Source organism: Mercenaria mercenaria, chromosome 10 (assembly GCF_021730395.1).
Source record: "Mercenaria mercenaria strain notata chromosome 10, MADL_Memer_1, whole genome shotgun sequence".
Classification (NCBI taxonomy): domain Eukaryota; kingdom Metazoa; phylum Mollusca; class Bivalvia; order Venerida; family Veneridae; genus Mercenaria; species Mercenaria mercenaria.
In genome coordinates, this window is record NC_069370.1 from 28824019 (window position 1) to 28848435 (window position 24417).

Below are 24417 nucleotides of genomic sequence, written 5' to 3' on the forward strand. Positions count from 1 at the left end.
GGCCTTACAAAAACGCGAATTCTTGTCTTTACTGAAGGTTTTCTGAGAAATAAATGCTAAAATTTCCGAAATTTAGATAAAATAGTTTCCCAAATGAAGACCCTAATAAATAGATCCTAATTTTTCCATTTCCCGTGCATTTGCGCATAAACCGTGGACCAAAATGGACATTATTTCACTCGTGGAATTAATTTTACATAAACTATTACACTTTTCGTGCTAATATTCGCATGTTTTCGAGTTTTTTACTTGAAAACGAAAGTAGGGTGTTTATTCTGCGGACCGCTTTCTGAAATGCGACAATATGAGGGAACCTGACTTCAGTTGACTTGCATTTCACTGCATACTATTCAACACCCCTTTTTCTTTTCGTTTTCTTGAAGCAAATGTATGGATATCATGAGGAAAATAGGTCTACAACGGAGTGAAAATCTAGAAACTGTATCAAAATTGTTTTGAAGTAGCTGAAATTTATATGAAACAAAGAGCAAATTCTTTTAGCCTTAAGAACGGAAAACTACGGTACTACACGGAAATTAGACATAACTAATAGATCAAAGTCATCCAAGCGCAGATCAGGGTAAACAAAGGGCTTTGTTGATGCTGAGGATCTGTAAGATGCTGCGGTTTTTTGCATTATTTGCTCTTTTACAAATAGGTATTTTTAATTTTTCAAAAATGCTGATTTAATATTCTATCGGTTTGGTGTCTCTGATTTTATATTTATTTTATTTTTGTTTCTCCATAGAGGATAATTTGTTATCCCGAGACTTTCAGCTTAGTAAGATTCACCGATTCGGAGACAGTCTCCCGATCGGTGGATTTCTCCCGATCGGGAGATTTTTCATGGCATGAAAGTGCTGTCTGATGTACCCCAAATCAGAGAATGTCTCCCGATCTGGAGACAGCGTGTGATAGTGGGTTCTGTTTGGTTTCTTCGCGCAACAAACGCTTCTTCGGTGCATTTTTCCACCTTCAGAAGTCAAGAGCAATTTTGATGAAGGAAGACCGAAGGTTCAAAAACATTTACCGAAGATTTTCTTGGAGAAACACCGCCAAAAGTGTATAAACGTAATCATTTTGCATTCATTTCTGATTTCTTCAGTCTCGAACAAGATGATACTATTAAATAAAAGTAGCCTCAAACCTATATTCAAGCGGTATTAGTGGCAATATTTACAGTAAGCAAGCAAATGAAAATATAACAGTTATTTAGTTTAATAAATAATTTCAAATAATTCATTATCTATCAAAACGTACAAGTTTTGACACAAAATATAATTAAAATACTCCCGACAATCACGTGTCAACATGTACATATTCTACCATTTTGATTTTGTATGTCCTTGGTATTTTCGCGTTAAAAATGTTGTTATTGTAGTTGTAGAATTACTGTATACAACTATATTTGTTTATTTCTGGTACACTAAGGAATAGTTATTTCTCGATTGTCACCGACAATCGAATAATCGTCGTTAATTTTTCCAGGTCGGCGACAATCGATTGTGTGTGAGGCAATCGATTGTCGGGTAATAATTGATCTAATTTTCCATGTATTAATTTACTTTACCTGCTGAATAGGGCTACACTAATTGAGGACCCGATTCCGCCGTTTTACGAAAATATTTGGTAAAGGAAGAGCACTCGTTTGCATTTAAATACTGGGAACTTGGATAATTTTCTGTTCCTGTAAGTTCAGATAGTATGTGAAGCAACTGTTTACCAATTAAAATGTGAGAAAAATCGAGGGGAAATATAATTATATTTTTGTTTAAATGGATTTGTCACACATCACAATAGATAGAATCTTCCATTTGACTGATCGTAAGATGATATCATTCTGTCAATTGCGTATATGTAACAGTCGTGAATTTATTAATACAATCATAATTTCTCAAACAATTATACAAACAGATATTAATTTCAGTTTCAATCTTTTTTTCACTGCATTAATCTTTTTAATCTGCCCCCAGGATAAAAGTACACTGATATTTCACAAGTCAAATAAACGTGTCAAAATATTACACAAACAAAATTTTCTTACCCTAAAAATTTATAAAAGTTAAAACATCCTGTTAATCCAATAACCCTATAACTGGCGAAAGAAATTCATAAGATTCGTAATATTTGCAATACACAGTGTTACATCACACCCAGATGTAACCACTTCTACCTGTCAGTCAAAATTCTTAAACTTCAAACAGTGTTCGCTTTGATCTTTGACATGAATGGACTGCTGATGTGATGCACTATAATCTTTAGATATCTCTGTAGGTCACTCGTGGCGTGATTAAAAAAAATGTGGACTCGTTGGTTTTTACAAGCAGAAATAATTCCTGGAGATATATGTGCCAACAGCTAGAGTGTGTTCTTTTTTTTTTGTTGTTTATTTTACTGTAAATCTTTTTTTTGTACAAACACTTGGGAGGAAATAGAAAAATAGGTGTATGAAATAAAGATCACAAATCACTGTTTTTGTTCTGGAAAAATCTCCTCTTCAAAGATTTTTTTTTTTTAGATACTTAGCTGATTTACATACTTACAAATTTACAGACAAATATTGATTCTTATTGTTTTGAATGTTATTCATGTCATTACATGTACATTTTCAATCATTTTGTATACATTTCAACTGAAATAAATTAAAGAAAAATATACTGTCATTACTGTTCTGGAGTGTAGACAGTAGTGAAACCAATTAACATTACTATGTATAATATATTATATATGAGTGTTTCGATTAATAATCAATCGATTGTATCCTTCCGATTCGATTTGATAATCAACAGCACTTTGGGTCCAATTATGAAACACTACTAAGGAACAATGTGTCTTTTTGTAAAAATTACAGTTTGATTCTAACAATATTGGTAAAATTATGTGAAATGTTCCACACCCAGTACTTGACAATTTACTCATTTTGACAGTGCGTTCACCTGAAAGAGCTGTCCCTTCTGCGTAATTTGACGGTATGTAACCACTTAATCCAGTCCGTTTCGGAAATTATGGTACCAAGGCTGGCATTAAAGGGAAGTGGGGCATTGTGGGATTGTCGTTCATCCGAATCGGGCCTATTTATAACAGACGACATAAACAAAACATTGGCGAAAACGATGATAGCAAGTGAAAAAAAATACAGGCTTTTGGTTTAATTGGGTATAAATTTAAGTATTGCAGCTATTTTGAAAGTATACTCACCAAATTTCTATACATTTTGGATAAAATGATTTAAATTTGAACTAAAATGAAAATAGGCTGTTTGTAAACAATATCTAGATGGCGTTGCAGTGCAAAAACGGAAATAACACGAAATTACCAATGACGCGAGAATACCGCGGCTGACTATAATAACAGAAAATAACATTCCCCTCTCAGTTAGTTGTGGCAGCCATATTTGTTTATATGTGGGGATGGTAAAACATACTTAAATTTTTATGTAAGCGACCTACTGCCACGGCGGTGTTTCTTTACATGCAAAATAAAACAGTTTAATCTAATAAAATAGACTTATCAGTGACTAATTAATCTATAGTGGAAGGATCAATATATAGTGTATATAAATCGGACTATATTATAAGAGGTACACTTTTATTTGTGGAAAACTCAGAATTTCATCTGAATAATGTCTGATGAGAACTCGGACAGTGCCAATTATTCGGATAAAGGTCTGAATCAAGAGACGTTCTTATTGTAGTTTGTACCTGCGAGAGACCGAGGTTTTTGGTTACAGAAAGCAGGGCCAACCACAGCAATGGATTGAGCATGCTGAACTATACATGGCAATAGGCAATACAGTTCCAGCTTCCCATATCACGGGTCTGCAAAGGATTCGAGGATTATGGCGAATTTATGTAACACATATCGAGACAAACTCAGGCTTATGACACAAGGGGTACTCATTAGGGGTAAACGCGTCAGTGTTTTAAAAACTGCTCCAGGTCGACTTGATAGTGAGTAAGTCACAAGAGTAAGAGTAAAGAACATTCCATTGACAGTTGATGATGAATTGATCAGGCGTACATTAACTGAGAAAGGTATTGAAATCCGTTCGCTATTTCGTGAGAAATTACGTGTCAATGACAAGTTAACGAATTGTGAAACGGGAGATAGGTTGTTAACTGTCAAATCATCTACCGTAACCCTCAAAGAGCCCCTGCCTCAGTTCATGAATTTTGGGATTTACTCTGCGCGGGTTATCCATTCAGGACAGTCAAAACAAGGCGACAAAGGTGTTAGGCCAAAGCAATGTACTAAGTGTTTGTCAGACGGCCATGTGTTTAGTCAATGCCCAAATGACTCAGTGTGTAAAAAATATGCGCAGATTGGACATAAGATGCTTGACTGTCCTTTTGGTGATACACAGAAGTCTGAAAAAGAACAGGGCACAGAAACTGATTCTGACACAGCTGAATCTAATGAGATACATCCAAACCAGAGAGCTGCACATAAAGGAAATGACTATCGGGCGTTATCTTTGCCATCGTCACCAGTATCAGGTGCAGGCATCGGACGTGGTGTAAGTATTCGCATGGAAACTAGAAAACTGTGGAAGACACTTTCACTCCCAACAAAGACAAACCAAAACTAGTGAATGAACGTTCGCCTCCAACACCTCCGGATGAATATCGTGATAAAATGGACTAGACTGACAAGAAGCATCATAGGAAGAAGTAACTCTTCTCGGTCTTCATTCGTTAATATGAGGTGTACATTATCAGATACTTTGGAACGTTTCATGGATGTGAGACTGAACAACCCATTAAACAAAAATGTTATGGATTATTGCACGATTATTATTGCACATTTTGAATAAAAGATTTTCAATGATTGCAAATAAAACTTATATGTAAAGATTTAAAAAAATATATTTGTAGTTTAATATTGATATTGCATAACCTAATAAATACACAAGCGTTGCCTTAAATCATTGTCAATATCTATCATGTTGCACGTGGTTTTGCCGCTCTACATTTTTGCTTTTATTTATGAAACTATAGTTTGTTTCAGATTAATCATTCATTTAACGAAATAATGATTAAATGATACGTTAAATGTTTTCATTTTTGTATACTATGTACTTGAAATTTCAAGATTTTATTGTTATATTGAGAACAGTATTTTCACTTACTCTCTGCATTAATGTAGTTGATTCGGTAGAGGAAGTCTCTTTTCACATTCAGACATTGAGAGGAGTATACAGTACATTTTGGTAATGCATATTAACGTAGCAACACTTATATTTTTGATTTTCGTTAAGTGGTACTTTTTTTGCAACAGTTACCTCAAAACGGCTGTGTCAAAGTTTATCCTCGATTGTTTACCAGTATATGTTATAACTTTTAGGTTCCATGTACAAAACACATATAATTTTGAATTATGATGACAGTGTAAAATTCATTTTGGGTCTTTAAATGCCCAAGGTCTGCGTGGTTCACAGAAGCGACTTAAGAGTTTCAGAATATATTAAACAGCAAAAAAATGGATATAATTTTTTTGATAGATACGCATTTCACACAAGAAATTTTAAATGACGTATCAGTCGACGTCAAAGATTTCAAAATATACAATTCGTTTGGCTTGAGCAACAGTAAAGGTTGCAGCATATTAATAAAAAAATCGTTTAATCTTGAACATGAGATATTTGATACTTCTACCGATATTGAAGGTCGATATATTTTGATAAACATTATGTATAGTAGAGACAATGTTTTCGTTGCTTTTCTTATATGCACCGAATAATAAAAGAAATAGAAACCTATTTTTTGCCAGTATTAATACATTACTTGACCAAGAATGTAATGGATTAAAAATCATTGGCGGTGACTTCAATGACTCATTAAATATGTCGGATAGAATATCACGTAACACGAATAACATCAAACCGACAGAAAATCTTGTAAAATTTATAAAAAATCATAATTTGTGTGACATTTGGAAAATGAAAAACCCCAGTAAAAACCTTTACCTGGAGATGCACAAATGGATTTGAAATAAGCAGAATTGACATTTGGCTTATAAATAATAACGTTTCAACTTTAGTATCAGATACGGACATAAGACCCGCACAAATAAGATTCAGTGATCATCAAGATATATCCCTCAAGATTAATCTACCTAATAAACGTGGACCGGGTTACTGGAAAATAATGCTCTTCTAAATGATATAGAATATAAAAAAATGATAATTAAAACAATAGAAGATATTAAAAAAGATGCTAGCCTAATAAGGCCAGAGTTTTTTAATAACTTGGGTTACGGGAGCGCCGGTCCTAATTCTCCAAAAATCCAAATAAAAATAAAATTCAAAATTGCGATTTTATTTTTATTTTCCCCGACGCTTGCATCTACTTTCCGTGGTGGAAAATAAAACAGTGTCTATTAACCTGCAATAAATATCACAGCGCGTACAAAGGGCTTCCGATATTCTCAAAGGACGACAAAATCAATACACCGTGACGTAACTTTACTAGAATGACGTGACTAGCTCCGCCCCATAACTAATCAAAGCGATGATTTGCAGCCTCGTAAAAACTGCCGGCAGTGTTTGAAGTGTGTGACAGTGTGAAAGTATCGTGTCTTATAGAGAACGACTGTAAATATAAACCGTTATCCAGATCAGCTGACATGTTTAGAAGGCGTTAATTGCAGACAACAAAAGGCTTGGATTAAATTGGTGAAACAAGCTCCTAAGTCGGAAGACAAAGTAACTTAATTGTGGAAAATATATTGATAATTTCAACACAAAAACCTCAGCAAGTAACTATATTTTAGCAAATGATATTTCACATCCAGTTTAAATTAATACATTTTTCTGACCGGTAATAAATTTGCTACTTACTTTGGATTTTCATCAATGATAAATCCTTTTACAGTATTTTTAGAAGAAAAAAAAACATCCAATTTGTCTCCTGACCTATTAAAAACTGATATCTTTGACACATTTCAACCAGCACATGGCAGCTGACATCAAAAGGAGTGTCGGCAAAAGTTTCCTTTATTGATTTTCTTTGATGTGGGATAAAAGTTAACTGGTTGGGTATTGCAAGGTGAATGACGTAATTTGACATAATTCTACTCCAAGTAAAATGTACTTCAGATTTTTTTAAGTGGATTTTCGTTTTGTAGCTGAACAACAGTAAGTCTGGTGATTTTAATAAAATGCTGACTGTTGCTATAAATTTAAAAAAACAATAAAATATTTTTTGTTAAATAAGATGTTTTCTAATCAATCTAGTGGTCATTTTCTCTAAATTCTATTACTTTATGCATTGTTCTGAACCAATTAGTATGATGATGATAGTAATGATTATGATGATGATGATGGTGAGGATGATGTTGATGGTATTGAAGGTAACTGTACAAAGTGAAAATGTGTAGGAGTCCAAGAAAATTTAAGCGGGACTCCAAAATCTGAATGTTAGGCAGTCCTGACTCCATGAAATTGAATCATAATGGAAGCCCTGCAAGGGTACTGAACTCCATGTATGGACCAATTACTTTTAATATTTTAAAACATTTGAAACTGAGTAATATTACAAAATCTTGAACTATTAAAGAAAAAGTATGTGTAAGTTTGAATGTAGTACCTTTGCTGATTGTTTTTAAAATTCGCAATTTAAATTTTAAAGTCTACCTCAAATTACTTTCAAAGTAGTAGCCAGATATGGAGTCCAGTAACTTTTAACAGACCCCTCACACTTAACAGGCTTGGGACTGCCTGGCATGTATTGTGTAATACGGCCCATGTCGGTGCATAAATGAAAAATGGAGAAATCATAAAAGAAAAAAGTGAAAAGTATTTCCGTCTTCCTTAACCCTTACAATGGTACAACCGATTGGTTTTGCCTTTGCAAAAGTGCAGACCTAGATCAGCCTGCACATCCGTGCAGACTGATCATGGTCTGCACTGTTCGCTATTCAGTCAGTACATTTTGAGTGAACACCCCTTCGAATGATAAATGGTATTACCCAAATTGAATGATGCACCTGTACATTTTAGAAACTTAGGGTGCTAAGGGTTAAAAGGTCAGAAACACAATATGCATAGGATGTGACAACAATACTACACTACACTACTAGTATATATAATCACACCAAATACCAGAAACAGAATACAATGCCAGACGTGTTTAGTCTCTATTTATTAGCAAGCTATATATATGTTTAAAGCAGGCAAGCAACATGCAAAAAATTTCAAGTATTTAATAGTTTCTACAACATAATATTATAACATACAACATGTAGGCTTTAATAAAGAAAGTGGGAATAAAATGCTTCAAATTGGGAAAATAACTTTTCTGATTTATCTAGACTGTGTTGTGAATCTACATTTGCCTGAAACAACAATTTTTTTAACCCAGTGGCACTTTTTACAAAATAAAATTTTTTGTGTGTTTTTTCATTTTATTTTTATTTTTTTTCCCGATGCTAACATTTTCCTACTTTATTTTTATTTTTATTCCCTCCTCCTAATGCTCATTTTTGGAAAATCTCCCGTAACCCAAGTTTTTAAAAAACTCTGGCCTAAATATAAACAGCCGAATACGTTGGGAAATATTAAATATGAAATTAAAGATAAATCAATTGCATATTCAAAGAAAAAAGCAAAACAACAACGTGATTACCTATCAGAATGAGAAAAGCAATTAAAACACTTAAATATATTATATGAAAAAAATAACTGTGATATTACTTTAAAACGAATTAAAGAACTAGAAACTGACATTGATAAATTATATGATATAAAGGTTATCGGTGCAAAGGTCAGATCCCGAGAACAGGTCATTGACGAAAGGGAAAGTAACACAAAATACTTCCTCGAAAAATCTAGACAATCTCGAAAATGATTAAGTGCTTTAAATGTTAATGGTAATTTAATCACAGACTTTGAAGATGTCCTTAATGAAGAAGTAAGATTTTATGGGGATTTGTATACAGAAAATTGCCAGTATGAAAATATTGAAGAATATTTCGATACTGTCAGATTTGATAAAATGCTCACAGAAAATGAAGCAAATACATGTGAGGGTCTAATCACTCCTGAAGAATGTGAAATAGCTCTTTCAGAAATGAAAAGAAATAAAAGTCCCAGATGTGATGGGTTATCTGTTGAATTTTATGTCACTTTGGAATAATATAGATAATTGTCGATGCCTGTTCATTACGGCCCATATGTTGTTATCAATAAAGAGTATTTAAATTTCAGACAGTTTTCGAGTAAAACTTCTTTCTATAAAATGCAGTTTCAAACAGTTAATTTTAACTTCGAGTCATGAAAGTTGTTCAAAATTTAAATAAATTTCATTTGCACTTGTACATGTAGTCTCGTTTATTTTCATTTTGCAGTGATTTTTATCGTAAAGTTGACAATGAAATAAGGGATAAATCAAAAGTAATGAAGCAACTATTGTTTTATATTGCAGGTACACACCAACTACTAGTACATAAAAAATAGTAAAAAACAGAAGCGAAGTTTCGGAGCAAGACGCGGTAGTGGCTAGTAATACGGCCCCGCACAGTTCTAAAGCTAGTCATACATGAGGCACGTTCAGCTTGACTGTCTTGCTTGGTCTACATGAGTAGTGATAATCACATACGACTAGATTTTTGTCCGTCGTACAGGACCGTTCACTACAGGATGTTTTGAAGCCACTAATAAATATGTATCATTTCCATATGGTTTATAATAAATATTGAAAACTGGTAGGAACTTTCAAAAAAAGTGAAAATTACAGCACAACACCAGAGGAGGGGAGGAGCAGAAAATGAAAATCGGGCTTCTATATCTTTTATTAATTCACTTTTTTTCTATACAAAATTTAAAGGAATATAATTATCATTTATTAGGAAGCATAAACAATTCAAACAAATAAAGCCAAGAATGATTGACACTAGAAAGAAAAAATATTTTGCTATGTTGCGTTCTCATATAATGCTTCCATTTGATTTTATTTCTTATTCATAACATGTACATAGATACAAACGATACCAACAACTGAAATTTATTTACACAAAATACAGACAAGACAGACATATTCTATAAATCATCATGTAATAATCACACACATAACGTGACAAATACACGTGCAGTTGTTAAAAGTAAACAGTATATTCTATTTCATATTTTGTTGCTGTTCCCTTTAGCCTATTACACAGACCAAATTTTATGAAAAAGAGCACACGTTATTACGAATATGCAAATATCTTAATCTTGCCGAAAATAATACAGAATGGAGAATAAACAATTTTTGTCAGTAGTGAGTACATATATGAATTATATAATGAACACAAAATAATTTCTGTAAGCACTATCGAGACAAGACTATCTGAACATTATCGATACACAGGTTTTTGTTTTATATGAGGCTATAAACATATATGACATTTAATGCTAATAAAATTGTTAACAAAACAATTATAAAACTGTTAGTTGTTTCTTCCAAGGCTCGTACTCGGCACTCCTTTTCGTAATTTTGCCCTGAAAAAAAGCAGATAAAACTTAAAATTTTTAACACATACAGTGCGTGGCCATAATAAAGTACGCAACGTCAGATACATAACGTTAATTTTTTCACGACTCTAAAGAAAGTCATTACTTTAAATCTTTATATTAAATCAAATCGCTCAACTAATTATAATTCTCTTAGAGTAAAGTGCTCGTTTAATTATTTTTCCGACAGTTTGATGATGTCATTTAATAATTATACTAGTATGACGTCATAAACAAGTATGCCTGGCAGAGGTCAAGATCTCACCCTAGAAGATAAACAAACAATCGTAAATTTAAGTGAAAACGGTTTTAGTTCTAGAAAAATCGCAGATTTTACGGGAAGAAGTTCTAATACAATTCAAAAATTTCTCAAGAGGTTTCGGAAACGAGGAACAATAGAAAACATTAAAAGAACCGGGAGGGTAAGAAAAACAGACGACAGAGACGATCGTGCGTTGTTCAGATTAGTGAAAAACAATCGTCGGCAGACTTTGGTGGACCTTACAGTGAAATTTAACAATACTTTAGAAACCAAGGAAGTGTCCTCTCATACTGTTCGTCGTAGGTTGAGAGAACATGGGTATCATCGTTGTAGGGTTGCTAAGAAAACAACTATCTCTGCAACAAATCGTAGGGAACGAGAGAGGTGGTGTAAAAGCAGGAGTAAATGGACTGTTAATGAAGATTGGTGTAAGTTAATTTTTTCTGATGAAACAAAGGTTGAACTAGGTAAAGACAGAAAGGTTTATGTTTGGAGAAAGCCTGAAGAAAAGTACAGACTCGAATGTGTTGGGCAATATTCTGACCACTCCCCGCGAGCTGGTATTTCGGCAATGTTTTGGGGATGTATAACTATTCATGGTGTCGGCACACTTACCGAGGTTGACGGTAATATTAATTCTACAGAGTATATACGTATTTTGGATGAAAATTTGTGACCGGTTGAAGCTAAAAATTTTATTGGAAAGCCATGGGTATTACAAGGGGACAGCTGCCCGGTGCATAGATCAAACCAGACTGAAACTTGGAAAGAATCGAACAATATTCCTTGTTTAAATTGGCCAAGTCAGTCACCTGACATTAACATTATAGAAAACTTGTGGAGGACAATCAAGTGTTGCCTTGAAAGAGACTTGACGAGGTTAAAAAACAGGGCCGACCTCATTCGAGTTGTGAAGGATATTTGGCACGACATTGATCCGCGTCGTATCAGCTCTGTAAGATTCATTACCAAAACGTCTGCGGGCTGTTGTAAAGGCAAAGGGATCTATTACAAAATATTAACAAGCAAGTTACTTTTGATTGACAAAGTTTTGAGTAACCGTAGTTAATACGTCACGTTGTCAAAAAGTTAACGTCAAAGTGACGTCGCTTTTGCGTACTTTAATATGGCCACACACTGTATGTATGTTACACATTAATAGTTTCTTGAAATTTGAAATGTCGTGATATAATTCGATTAATTTGTTATTTCATACATGTAGACGTGCAACTAAATGTTTAAATGGATTTACTTTAAGTGAATACCACTGTTTTCTTTCCCGAGCGAAAACTTTAATTCTGATATTCTATATTGTATCAAAATTATATTTCAAAATTCTTTTTTAGCTCACCTGTCACAAAGTGACAAGGTGAGCTTTTGTGATCGCGCGGTGTCCGTCGTCCGTCGTGCGTCCGTGCGTCCGTCCGTAAACTTTTGCTTGTGACCACTCTAGAGGTCACATTTTTCATGGGATCTTTATGAAAGTTGGTCAGAATGTTCATCTTGATGATATCTAGGTCAAGTTCGAAACTGGGTCACGTTGCCATCAAAAACTAGGTCAGTAGGTCTAAAAATAGAAAAACCTTGTGACCTCTCTAGAGGCCATATATTTCACAAGATCTTCATGAAAATTGGTCAGAATGTTCACCTTGATGATATCTAGGTCAAGTTCGAAACTGGGTCACGTTGGGGTCAAAACTAGGTCAGTAGGTCTAAAATAGAAAACTTGTGACCTCTCTAGAGGCCATATTTTTCATGAGATCTTCATGATATATTGGTCAGAATATTAACCTTGATGATATATAGTCAAGTTCGAAACTGGGTCACGTAGGGTCAAAAACTAGGTCTTAGGTCTAAAAATAGAAAAACCTTGTGACCTCTCTAGAGGCCATATTTTCATGAGATCTTCATGAAAATTGGTCAGAATGTTCACTTGATGATATATAGGTCAAGTTCGAAACTGGGGTCATGTGGATCAAAAACTAGGTCAGTGAGATCTAAAATAGAAAAACCATTGTGACTCTCTAGTGGCCATATTTCTCAATGGATCTTCATGAAATTGGTCAGATGTTCACCTTGATGATATCTAGGTCAAGTTCGAAACTGGGTCATGTGCGGTCAAAACTAGGTCAGTAGGTCTAAAAATAGGAAACCCTTGTGACCTCTCTAGAGGCGATATTTTTCAATGGATCTTCATGAAATTGGTCAGAATGTTTACCTTGAAGATATCTAGGTCAAGTTCGAAACTGGGGTCACGTGGGGTTAAAAACTAGGTCAGTAGATCTAAAAATAGAAAAACCTTGTTACCTCTCTAGAGGCCATATTTTTCATGAGATCTTCATGAATATTGGTCGGAATGTTCTCTTGATGATATCTAAGTCAGTTCGAAACTGGGTCACGTGGGGTCAAAAACTAGGTCAGTAGGTCTAAAATAGAAAAAACCTTGTGACTCTCTTAGAGGCATATTTCTCAATGGATCTTCATGAAAATTGGTGAGAATGTTCAGCTTGATGATATCTAGGTCAGGTTCGTAACTGGGTCTGTGCGGTCAAAAACTAGGTCAGTAGGTTCGAAAAATAGAAAAACTTGTGACCTTCTAGAGGCCATATTTTCACGAGATCTTCATGAAAATTGGTCAGAATGTGCACCTTGTGATATCTAGGTCAAGTTTAAAAGTGGGTCAGTGCCTTCAAAAACTAGGTCATTAGGTCAAATATAGAAAAACCTTGTGACCTCTCTAGAGGCCATATTTTTCAATGGATCTTCATGAAATTGGTCAGAATTTTTTATCTTGATGATATCTAGGTACATGTGCTCAAAAACTAGGTCCCTATGTCAATCAATAGAAATAACGATGTCATACTCAGTTGAACACTGGGTCATGTGGAGATAGGTGAGCGATTCAGGACCATCATGGTCCTCTTGTTTGATATTTACAAAAGGAAATAAATTCGTAACAAATTAACAATTTATTAGAAAACTATTAATTTTAACTGGTAACTTACCTCTTAAATAATTCAAATTCCATGCCAAACTGTGAGCAAAGACTAATCGTTAGGGTGTTAAATAACGTAATTGTATTGAAGTAATTGTTAGTATAACAACAGAAGTTGACAAACATATAAAACTGTTCACCGCAATTTGCGGTGAAATCACCTAGCTGGGTGGTCAAATTTCTTTGAACATGCTGGTCTGGTATCCCGGTGATAGGTGTCCATTGGAACTTTTCACTTTGGACGTACTGTATGTTTCCTTTGGCATATTGATTGTGTTAGTACATGCGTATTTAGAAACAATTTTGGTATTGTTACTAGTATATTTCTGACTATATATTATATATATATATATATTGAAGACGTTCCGTTGATGTATTGTGTTATTGTGCTATTGATTTGTTACATGAACAGTAGTAAATCACCATTTTTGAAACCTGTTTTGTGTTAAGTTGTTTGTTTGGTATCAATTATATAGTAAAGGAAAGAAATGATTTATTTTCGGATGAACAAAGTGAGGGAGAAAATAAGCCAGGTTAACTACATCATAGATGTACATAAAATAGCATGACTATATATATTCACAATTAAACTGCCTTAATATGGAATTTTAATGGTTTTAAATAGTAGTACTGATATAAACAGTATCTAAATATAATATATTTGATAATACTCTGGAGGACACTTTTTCGACCTCATCTTCATTAAACTTTGTCAGACTTTCTATGAAACTTGGGTCAAGGTTAATCTGGGTAACCTGAGTTAAAAACTAGGTCAATGACTACCATCCATATTTGCTTTTAAGACACATTTTTAGGAGTCACATTTCCTGTGCAAAGAGTGGGACGCGTCTTATAAGCGCGTACTACAAGGAAATTAAAAGAAGATTTTAAAAAAATCTTCAATTTACAGATGTACATTTACAGCTAAGTACATTTTTATTTTTGTCACTGCAAATGGCTACTTTCATTTTTCGGCAGCCATTTGTTAATTGTTAAAACACACTTGTTATGAAATGTTTGATGCTTCAAATCGGCAAATAAACAGCTTTATGATTGACACTGATTGATGTCAAACTTCGACATCTTCAAAGAATGGCCAACGGCAATTATTCTTGCCAAATGACGGGGATGTAGAGATGCCTAGCTACTTGAAACTCGAGCATGGTTGGGTAATATATCAAAGTTGGCATACCTGTATTTGACTGGCATGTTAAGCTATAATCATTTGAGAGCCCAGCCATAAAATCTGCGATATTATTTCGGCCAGTTTGTAGACGTAATTTCGCTGTTTCCTAGTAGCTAAAATGTATTTGTTTACGTACATAAAAAGGACTTTAAAACATTCTGTTTAGTTTTACATTTTAAAAAACAGTCTGCAAAGTTTTGAATAATCTTGGTGAATAACGCCAATCTTTTCTAGACATATTTTTAGCCGAATCTTGGTTATTCAAATGCATTTTATCATACATAAAGTATATCTAACAAATAATCAACGCCTTCGAGTTGTTTATCATCTGATTTACCACAGTTCAGAGTTCAGATGCGTAGGAATTGAACCACGAGGGCTAACGCCCTCGTGGTTAAATACTGAAGCATCTGAACGATGAACCGTGGTAAATTAGACGATAAATAACGAGAAGGCCTTGATTGTTTTCATACTGACATGCTCATTGATATATTTTAATAGATATTATACTGGACTTCGTTTACCTGAGGAGTAATGTATCGAACGTCATGCGGCAATATGACGTCATAATTGACGTCATAATGCTCTCTTACGGGTCCGCGCATCAACCATTGTTTATCGCAGAATATATAGAGCTTGATTTTCTGGAAAACAAACCGAACCATGTTAGAATTTAAAATACTTTATTTTATTTTATTGAGTAACATCGGCAAATATTAGGGGCCATCTGCTGGTCATAATCGACCTCCCTTTCGGCCGATTTGTAGACGTAATTCCGCGGTTTCCTAGTAGCTAAAATTTATTTTATTACATACAAAAAAGGATTTTAAAATACTTTGTGTAGTTTTACTTTTTATAAAACAAAACTGCAAAGTATTGAATAATATTGGTGAATAATGCCAATCTTTTTTAGACGCTTGGTTACTCAAATGCTTTTTATTATACAGGAGGGGTATATTGTTTTGCAGATGTCTGTCAGTCTGTTGGTCAGTATGTAGACCAATCCATTTCCGGATGATAACTCGAAGACGCTTGGGCCTAGGATCATGAAAATTGATAGGGAGGTTGGTCATAGCCAGCAGATGACCCCTATTGATTTTGAGGTCAGTAGGTCAGAGGTCAAGGTCACAGTGACCCAGAACAGTTAAATGGTTTCCGGATGATAACTCAAGAACACTTGGTTATTCAAATGCATTTTATCATACATAAAGTATATCTAACAAATAATCAACGCCTTCGAGTTGTTTATCATCTGATTTACCACAGTTCAGAGTTCAGATGCGTAGGAATTGAACCACGAGGGCGTTAGCCCGAGTGGTTAAATACTGAAGCATCTGAACGATGAACCGTTGGTTTTCTACTCAATCCTTCATGCTGTAACTATGTAACGTTTCATGTTGTAAATATATATGAATAAAATATTGTGTAAACCAAGAACACTTAGGTCTAGTATTATGAAAGTTGATAGGGAGGTTGGTCATGACTAGCAGATGACCCCTATTTTCAGTAGGTCAAGGTCACAGTGACCTGGAACAATTAAACGGTTTCTGGATGATAACTCAAGAATGTTTGGGCCTTGGGTCATGAAAGCTGATAGGTAGGTTGGTCATGACCAGCGGATGACCCCAAAAGTCAAGGTAACATTTACCCAGAACAATTAAACTGTTTCCGGATGATAAATTGAGAACGCTTAAACTTAGGATCACGATACTTAATAGGGAGGTTGATTATGACCAGCAGATAACCCCTATTGGTTTTGAGGCTAATAGGTCAAAGGTCAAGGTCACATTGAACCAGAACAGTAGAACTTTTGTGTACAGTGACCAAATAATTTCTGTTCCTTGTGCGATTACTGAATGCATCAAGGGGGGCATTTCGTGTTCTACAAGCTCTTGTTCTGTCAGAATGTCCATCTCTGTGAAATCTAACTCATATTAAAACATGAGTTACATGAGCTAAAAAAGTAGGTCACTAGGTTAAATCATAGCAAAACCTTATTGACACTTTAGAGGCCATATCTTCTATTAACAAAACGCGATAACTGTGGCCTTTATTTACTTATACCGGATCAACCCATAACAGTGAAATAGGGAATCAGGTGGACACATTATATGACAAATATCTTATATCGCAAAACCAATGTAAGTAGCAGTTAACACATATGATTTGTAAGCCTACGGTGCTGGTTCGAAAACAGGACAAGCTACTTTTTTATTTTTCCAGCATGTTTTTACCTGGAAAAGGAATACAGGTAAAACTATTTGTACAATGATTTTCTCGTGCACTTATACTGAGAACTTGTTTCCATTTTTCAGAGGATCTCATATTAGAATAGACATTGAATCTATTAATTTGCAAAATGATTAAAGAAAACTCTTTAAAGAAAAAAATACAAAAGATGATATAAAAAAGGCCTGCAAAAATAAATTAAGTAAAAATCATTAAAAAAAGAAGGGCACGAACCTACACCATACAAACATAAAAAGAATAGAGGTCTGACACACTGTCCACTAGCCTACAAATATGTTATGGAATAACGCATCAAGAGTAAAGAATTCTACAGACTTCACACTTCTTGTCTTTGGCATCATAAGATGACTTCCCAGGACAAGTTACATAACTTTAGCTTTTATATTGTCAAAATTATGCCCCTTTTTATTATGCCCCTCTTCGAAGAAGGAGGGGTATATTGTTTTGCAAATGTCGGTCGGTCGGTCGGAATGTAGACCAATCCGTTTCCGGATGATAACTCAAGAACTCTTGGGCCTAGGATCATGAAAGTTGATAGTGAGGTTGGTCATCACCAGCAGATGACCCCTATTGATTTTGAGGTCTGTATGTCAAAGGTCAAGGTCACAGCGACCCTGAATAGTAAAAGGGTTTCCGGATGATAACTCGAGAACACTTGGGCCTAGGATCAGTAAAGTTGATAGGGAGGTTGGTCATCACCAGCAGATGACCCCTATTCATTTTGAGGTCTGTATGTCAAAGATCAAGGTCACAGCGACCCTGAATAGTAAAACAGTTTCCGGATGATAACTCAAGAACACTTGGGCCTAGGATCATGAAAATTAATAGGGAGGTTGATCATGACCATGACCAGTAGATGACCCCTATTGATTTTGAGATCAGTATGTTAAAGGTCAAGGTCACAGTGACCCTGAACAGTTAAACGGTTTCCGGATGATAACTCAAGAATGCTTAGGCCTAGGGTCAGAAAAATTGATAGGGAGATTGGTCATGATCAGCAGATGACCCCTATTGAATTTGAGGTCAGTATGTCAAAGGTCAAGGTCACAGTGGCCAGGAACAGTAAAATTGTTCCTGGGCAATTACTTGAGAATGCTTGGGTCTAGTTTCAGGAAAATTGATAGTTAGGTTGGCCATGACCAGCAGATGATCCCTATTGATTTTGAGGTCATTAGGTCAAAGGTCAAGGTCACATTGGCCAGGAACAGTTAAACGGTTTCTGATCTTCTTGTCCAAAACCATAGGGCCTAGGGCTTTGATATTTGGTATGTAGCACAATCTAGTGGTCCTCTACCAAGATTGTTCAGATTATTTCCCTGGGGTCAAATATGGTCCCACCCCGGGGGTCACATGATTCATATAGACTTATATAGGGAAAAACTCAGAATCTTCATGTCCATAACTTACATCATTCAAATTTTGACCACATGTATACTTTTTAGGGGCAAGATGAACCTTGACATGCGTTGACCTTGATCTTGACCTAGTGACCTACTTTCACATTTCTGTAGCTACAGCCTTCAAATTTGGACCACATGCATAGGTTTGTGTACCGAAAAAAACTTTCACCTTCTTATTGACCTACTTTCACATTTTTAAAGGTACAGGCCTCAGATTTGGACCACATGCATAGTTTTTTGTTCCAAAATAAAATTTGACCTTAATTTTCCCCTAGTGACCTATTTTCACATTTCTCAAGCTACAGCCTTCAAATTTGAACCACAAGCATAGTTTTGTGTACTGAAGTGAACTTTGACCTTGAGATTGACCTAGTGACCTAATTTCACATTTCTGAAGGTACAGGTTTCAAATTCAGACCACTTGCATTATTTTGTGTTCTGAAATAAAATTTCACCTTGATTTTGACCTAGTGACCTACTTTCACATTTCTCAAGCTACAATCTTCAAATTTGAACCACATGCATAGTTTTGTGTACCGAAATGAACTTTGATCTTGAGATTGACCTAGTGATCTACTCTCACATTTCTGAAGCCACAGGCTTCAAATTTGGACCACATGCATATTTTTGTGTTCTGAATTGAAATTTGACATTGATTTTTACCTATTACCTACTTTTACATTTCTCAAGCTATAGCCTCCAGATCTGAAGCACATGCATAGTTCTGTCTACCAAAATGAACTTTGACCTTGAAATTGATCTAGTGACCTACTTTCACATTTCTCAAACCACAGCTTTCAAATTTGGACCACATACACATTGTTTTATACCGAAATGAAATTTGACCTTGATTTTGACCTTGAGCTAGTCTTGAAATTTGGAACATTAAAAAATGGCTCAGTGGATGGCGCCAAGATCACTCTGTAATCTCTTGTTAGGTTAATAGGTTAGAGGTCAAGGTCAGATTAAACCAGACTGGTAGAACTTTTGTTTACAGTGAGCATTTCTGTTCCTTGTGCAATTACTGAATGCATCAAGGGGGGCATTTCGTGTTTGACGAGCTCTTGTTAACTTAGAATTACAAGTTTAAGTTTTGCATGTAAGCAGATTTCTCAGAAACTAAAGGACCAAATGCTTTCAAACTTCACAGATGTCTCCAGCATCGTGGCGAGTTACGTAACTCTAGCCTTTATTTTGTTAAAATTATGCCCCTTGTTAACATAGGAATTTTGTAACATTTTTGCATGTAAGCAAGTTTCTCAGAAATTGCTTGACCAAATGTTTTCAGATTCTCCACATGTCTTTTGCCTCTTGTGATGACCTCATGTGACAACTTAGAAAATTTTGCTAAAGCTTTTGTTTGTAAACTAGTATTAGAATGGCAGGGCTTCAAATAGCCGAGCACTGTCATTTGACATCTCTCTGTTATACCCCAAGATACTAGTATCTGGGGGCTATACTGGATTCTGCTCCATCCGTCAGTCTGTACATAGACGGAATTTGTCTGAGCGATTTCTCAGCTTTTATTTACCAGATTTCCATCATTATTATTATCAGTACCAAGCCTATTTGTGCATGTGCCAAGCGGGTTCCAATTGGATGATTTTTATGCCCCCCTTCGAAGAAGGAGATGTATATTGTTTTGCAGATGTCGGTCGGTCGGAATGTAGACCAATCCGTTTCCGGATGATAACTCAAGAACACTTGGGCCTAGGATCATGAATGTTCATAGGAAGGTTGATCATGACCAGCAGATGACCCCTATTGATTTTGAGGTCAAAGGTCAAGGTCACAGTGACCCTGAACAGTTAAATGGTTTCCGGATGATAACTCAAGAACACTTGGGCCTAGGATCATGAAAGTTGATAGGGAGGCTGGTCATGACCAGCAGATGACCCCTGTTAATTTTGTGGTCAAAGGTCAAGGTCACTGTGATCCGAAACAGTTAAACAGTTTCCGGATGATAACTCAAGATTGCTTGGGCCTAGGATCATGAAAGCTGACAGGAAGGTTGGTCATGACAAGCAGATGGCACCTATTGAGTTCAGTAGGTCAAAGGTCAAGGTCACAGTGACCAGGAACAGTAAAATGGTTAACGGGCGATAACTCAAAAACGCATGGGCCTAGGATAAGGAAAATTGATAGAGAGTTTGGTTATGATCAGCAGATGACCCCTATTGATTGTGAGGTCATTAGGTCGAAGTTCAAGGTCACATTGGCCAGGAACAGTTAAACAGTTTCTGGACGATAACTTGGGAACGCTTAGGCCAAGGGTCATGAAAGATCATAGAGGGGTTTATCATGACCAGTAGATGACCCCTATTGATTTTGAGGTCAGTAGGTCAAGGGTCAAGGTTACAATGACCTGGAACATTTAAACCATTTCCAGACAATAACTTGAGAACACTTGGGCCTGGGATCATGAAACTTGATAGGGAGGTTGGTCATGACCAGTAGACAACCCCTGCAGATTTTGAGGTCAGTTGGCCAAAGGTGCAGGTCACATCAACCCTTTCCGGACGATACTTTGAGAATGCTTGGGCCTAGTATCACGAAACTTAGCAGGGAGGTATATCATGACCAGCAGATGGTCCCTGTTGATTTTTTGGTCAGTAGGTTAAAGGTCAAGGTCAGATTGAACCAGAACAGTAGAACTTTTGTTTACAGTGAGCATATAATTTCTGTTCCTTGTGTAATTACTGAATGCATCAAGGGGGGCATTTCGTGTTCGATGAGCTCTTGTTCACTTAGTTATAGCCCTTTATTAGTTATGTCTTCCACCACATAGTGGTGTGGGAGATATATTGATTTACTGCTGTCTGTGTGTGTTTCCGTGTGCGTGTGTGTGTGTGTGTCTGTGTCTGTCTGTCTGTCTGTCTGTCTGTCTGTAACAAATCTTGTCCACATGCTTGTTGAACAGTTATCAGCTGATCTTCGCCAAACTTAAACAAAATATGTTTACCAATAAGTCCTCGGCCAAGTTTGATAACGAGCCAAAACGCCCGAAGCACTTCAGGATTATGGCCCTTGAATTACAGAAAATTGGCCTTTTTACTCTTTTCTGCGCTTTAAGTTGAACAGTTCTTATCTGATCTGTTTGTTGAGTTACATGTAATCTTATCACTGCTGCCTCTAATAATTTTAATGTCTAGTGTCATAGAAAGTACTACAGTTGTACCCCCTTGATGGTTCAAACCCAGTATCTTTATGTTGAGTTTCTGACATTTTATCAACAAAGCCAATGTCTTTTTTAGCTCACCAGAGCACGAAGTGCTCAAAGTGAGCTTAGTTGTGACTGGTCATAATGTCTGGTGTGCGTTTGTGCTTCAACATTTGCCTTTTGAACACTCTAGAGGCCACAGTAAAAATGTGACCCAATATTTATGAAACTTGGTCAGAATGTTTGTCTTTATGATCTGTAGACCAAGTTTGAAACTGGGTCATGTGGGGTCAAAAACTAGGTCAGTAGACCAGATCAAAGGAAAAGCTTGTGAACACTTTAAGAGGCCACAGTTGTGACTCAGTCTTTATGAAACTTGGTCAGAATGTTTGTATTGATGATTTCTAGGTCTAATACGAAACTGGGTCTTGTGGGTTCAAAAACTAGGTCAGTAGGCCAGATCAAAGGAAAAGCTTGTGAACACTCTAGAGGCCACAGTTGTGACTCAGTCTTTATGAAACTTGGTCAGAAAGTTTGTCTTGATTATCTCTAGGTCAAGTTCAAATCTGGGTCATGTGGGATCAAAAACTAGGTCAGTAGGCCTGATCAAAAGAAAATCTTGTTAACACTAGAGACCACAATTTAAGTTTGAAACTCATGATAATTAGTCTGAATGTTTGCCTTATGATCTATTATAGATCAAGTTCGAATCTGGGTCATGTGGGATCAAAAACTAGGTAACTGGTCAAAAGAAAGGAAAAGCTTGTGAACACTCTAGAGGCCACAGTTGTGACTCAGTCTTTATGAAACTTGGTAAGAATGTTTGTCTTGATGATCTCTAGGTCAAGTTCAGAACTAGGTCATGTGGGAGGGGCCTCTGTGGCCGAGTGGTTAAGGTCGTTGACTTCAAATCACTTGCCCCTCATCGATGTGGGTTCGAGCCTCACTCGGGACGTTGAATTCTTCATGTGAGGAAGCCATCCAGCTGGCTTACGGAAGGTCGGTGGTTCTACCCAGGTCCCCGTTTGTGATGAAATAATACACGGGGGGGCACCTGGGGTTTTCCCCCACCTTTAAAGCTGGAAAGTCCCCCATATGCCTTCGGTGGGGTGCAACGTTAAATCAAAAAAAAAAAAAAAAAAATCATGGGGGGTCAAAAGGCCAGATAAAAGGAAAAATCTTGTGAAACCTGAGAAGGGGTCGAATTTCATTTTGAGCCCTTTTTGGTCAAACGTATTGGGTCTTTTGGGTCAAAAAACTAGGTCACCCGGTGAAATAAAAGGAAAAAATTTTGGAACACTAGGGGCCCACAGTTGTGCCCCAAATTAAAAATGTGTTGTTTTTTATGATCTGTGGGTCAATTTTTGAAACTAGGCCATTGGTATCAAAAACTGGGCCAGTGGGCCCAATCAACTCTGGTGAGCGAATAGGCCCATAGGGCCCCTCTTGTTTTTTTTTTTGATTGGGAATAACACCATAAAATTTTGTTTGGGGTTAAGTAAGTAATTTAAAATGTTACTGTAAAGAATTTGTGCTTTTGTGGGAAGAAAATGAAACCCTTAGATGTTTTATAAGAAAAACACTACAGGGGGAAATGGAAAGTTGAGGGCCCAGAAAATTATTAATGGTTTTTTACCCATTGGATAAAATGCTCTGTAGTGATACTAAATTTGCGAACAGAACAGAAAAAATAGGGTTTTAAAGTCGACATAGTACAGACAATAAGTCTGTTTAAATACAAAGGGGGGTTTCCAGAATCACTATCATGAGTTGACATAGCAGAGCAGGCACATAACATGAAAACTGAGTAGAAAGACTGCATTGCCAAACTATATTTTAGGTGGTTTTGAAGTTTCAAAACTTTTTGCTTTATTTTGATTTGTCATAAAAATTTTTGCAGTTGAGGGAAAAAGTCTCCTACCATGTTCTTTTGCAAATTTTTGGGTTAATTTTTCTGGTTTTTTGTTTTTACACCCCTTTTAGCCACCTGCACAAAGTGACAAGGTGGCTTTGTGATCGCGCGGGGTCCCCGGGCCCCGTCCCTCCGTCCCCAAATTTTGCTTGTGACCATCTAGAGGTCCATTTTTTATATAATTTTTTTTTAAAAAAGGTCAGAATGTTCACTTGATGATATCAGGTCAATTCGAAAAATGGGTAAAGTGCCCTCAAAAACTAGGTCAGTGGTTAAAAAAAGAAAAACCTTTTGACCTCTCAAAAGGCCATATTTCACAAATCTTCAGAAAATGCTCAGAATGTTCCCCCTTATGTTTTTAGGGCAAGTTTGAAACTGGGGCAGTGCCCTAAAAAACTAGGTCAGTAGGTCTAAAAAAAGAAAAACCCTTGTGACCCTCTAAGGCAATTTATTTTCAAGACTTCATGAAAATTGGTCAGAACATTCCCTTGGATATCTAGGTTTCAGTTTGAAAGGATCACGTGCCCTCAAAAAATAGGGGTAGGGGCTAAAAATAGAAAAACCTTGTGACCCTCAGAGGGCCAAATTTTTTTTGGGATCTTCAAAAATTATCAAACATTCCCATGTAAATTAACAAGTTTGAAACGGGTCCGTGCGCAAAAATAGGTCAGTAGGTCAAAAAAAGAAAAAACCCTTTTGACCTCTCAAAGGCCCTATTTTCAGGGATCTGAGAAAATTGGGTTTAAAGTTCATCTTTATGATC

The 24417-nt window shown here is 36.0% G+C and overlaps 1 protein-coding gene across 1 annotated transcript in view; it reads left to right on the forward strand.

Moving 5' to 3' along the window:
* Positions 1–11065: 11065 nt before the first annotated feature.
* Positions 11066–24417, forward strand: part of LOC123559575 (fibroblast growth factor receptor-like) — a 117286-nt gene continuing 103934 nt past the window's right edge. The window contains exon 1 of the mRNA XM_053516840.1: positions 11066–11179. Within this exon, the coding sequence (XP_053372815.1) occupies positions 11066–11179 (114 nt within the window). The remainder of the gene's footprint in view (positions 11180–24417) is intronic.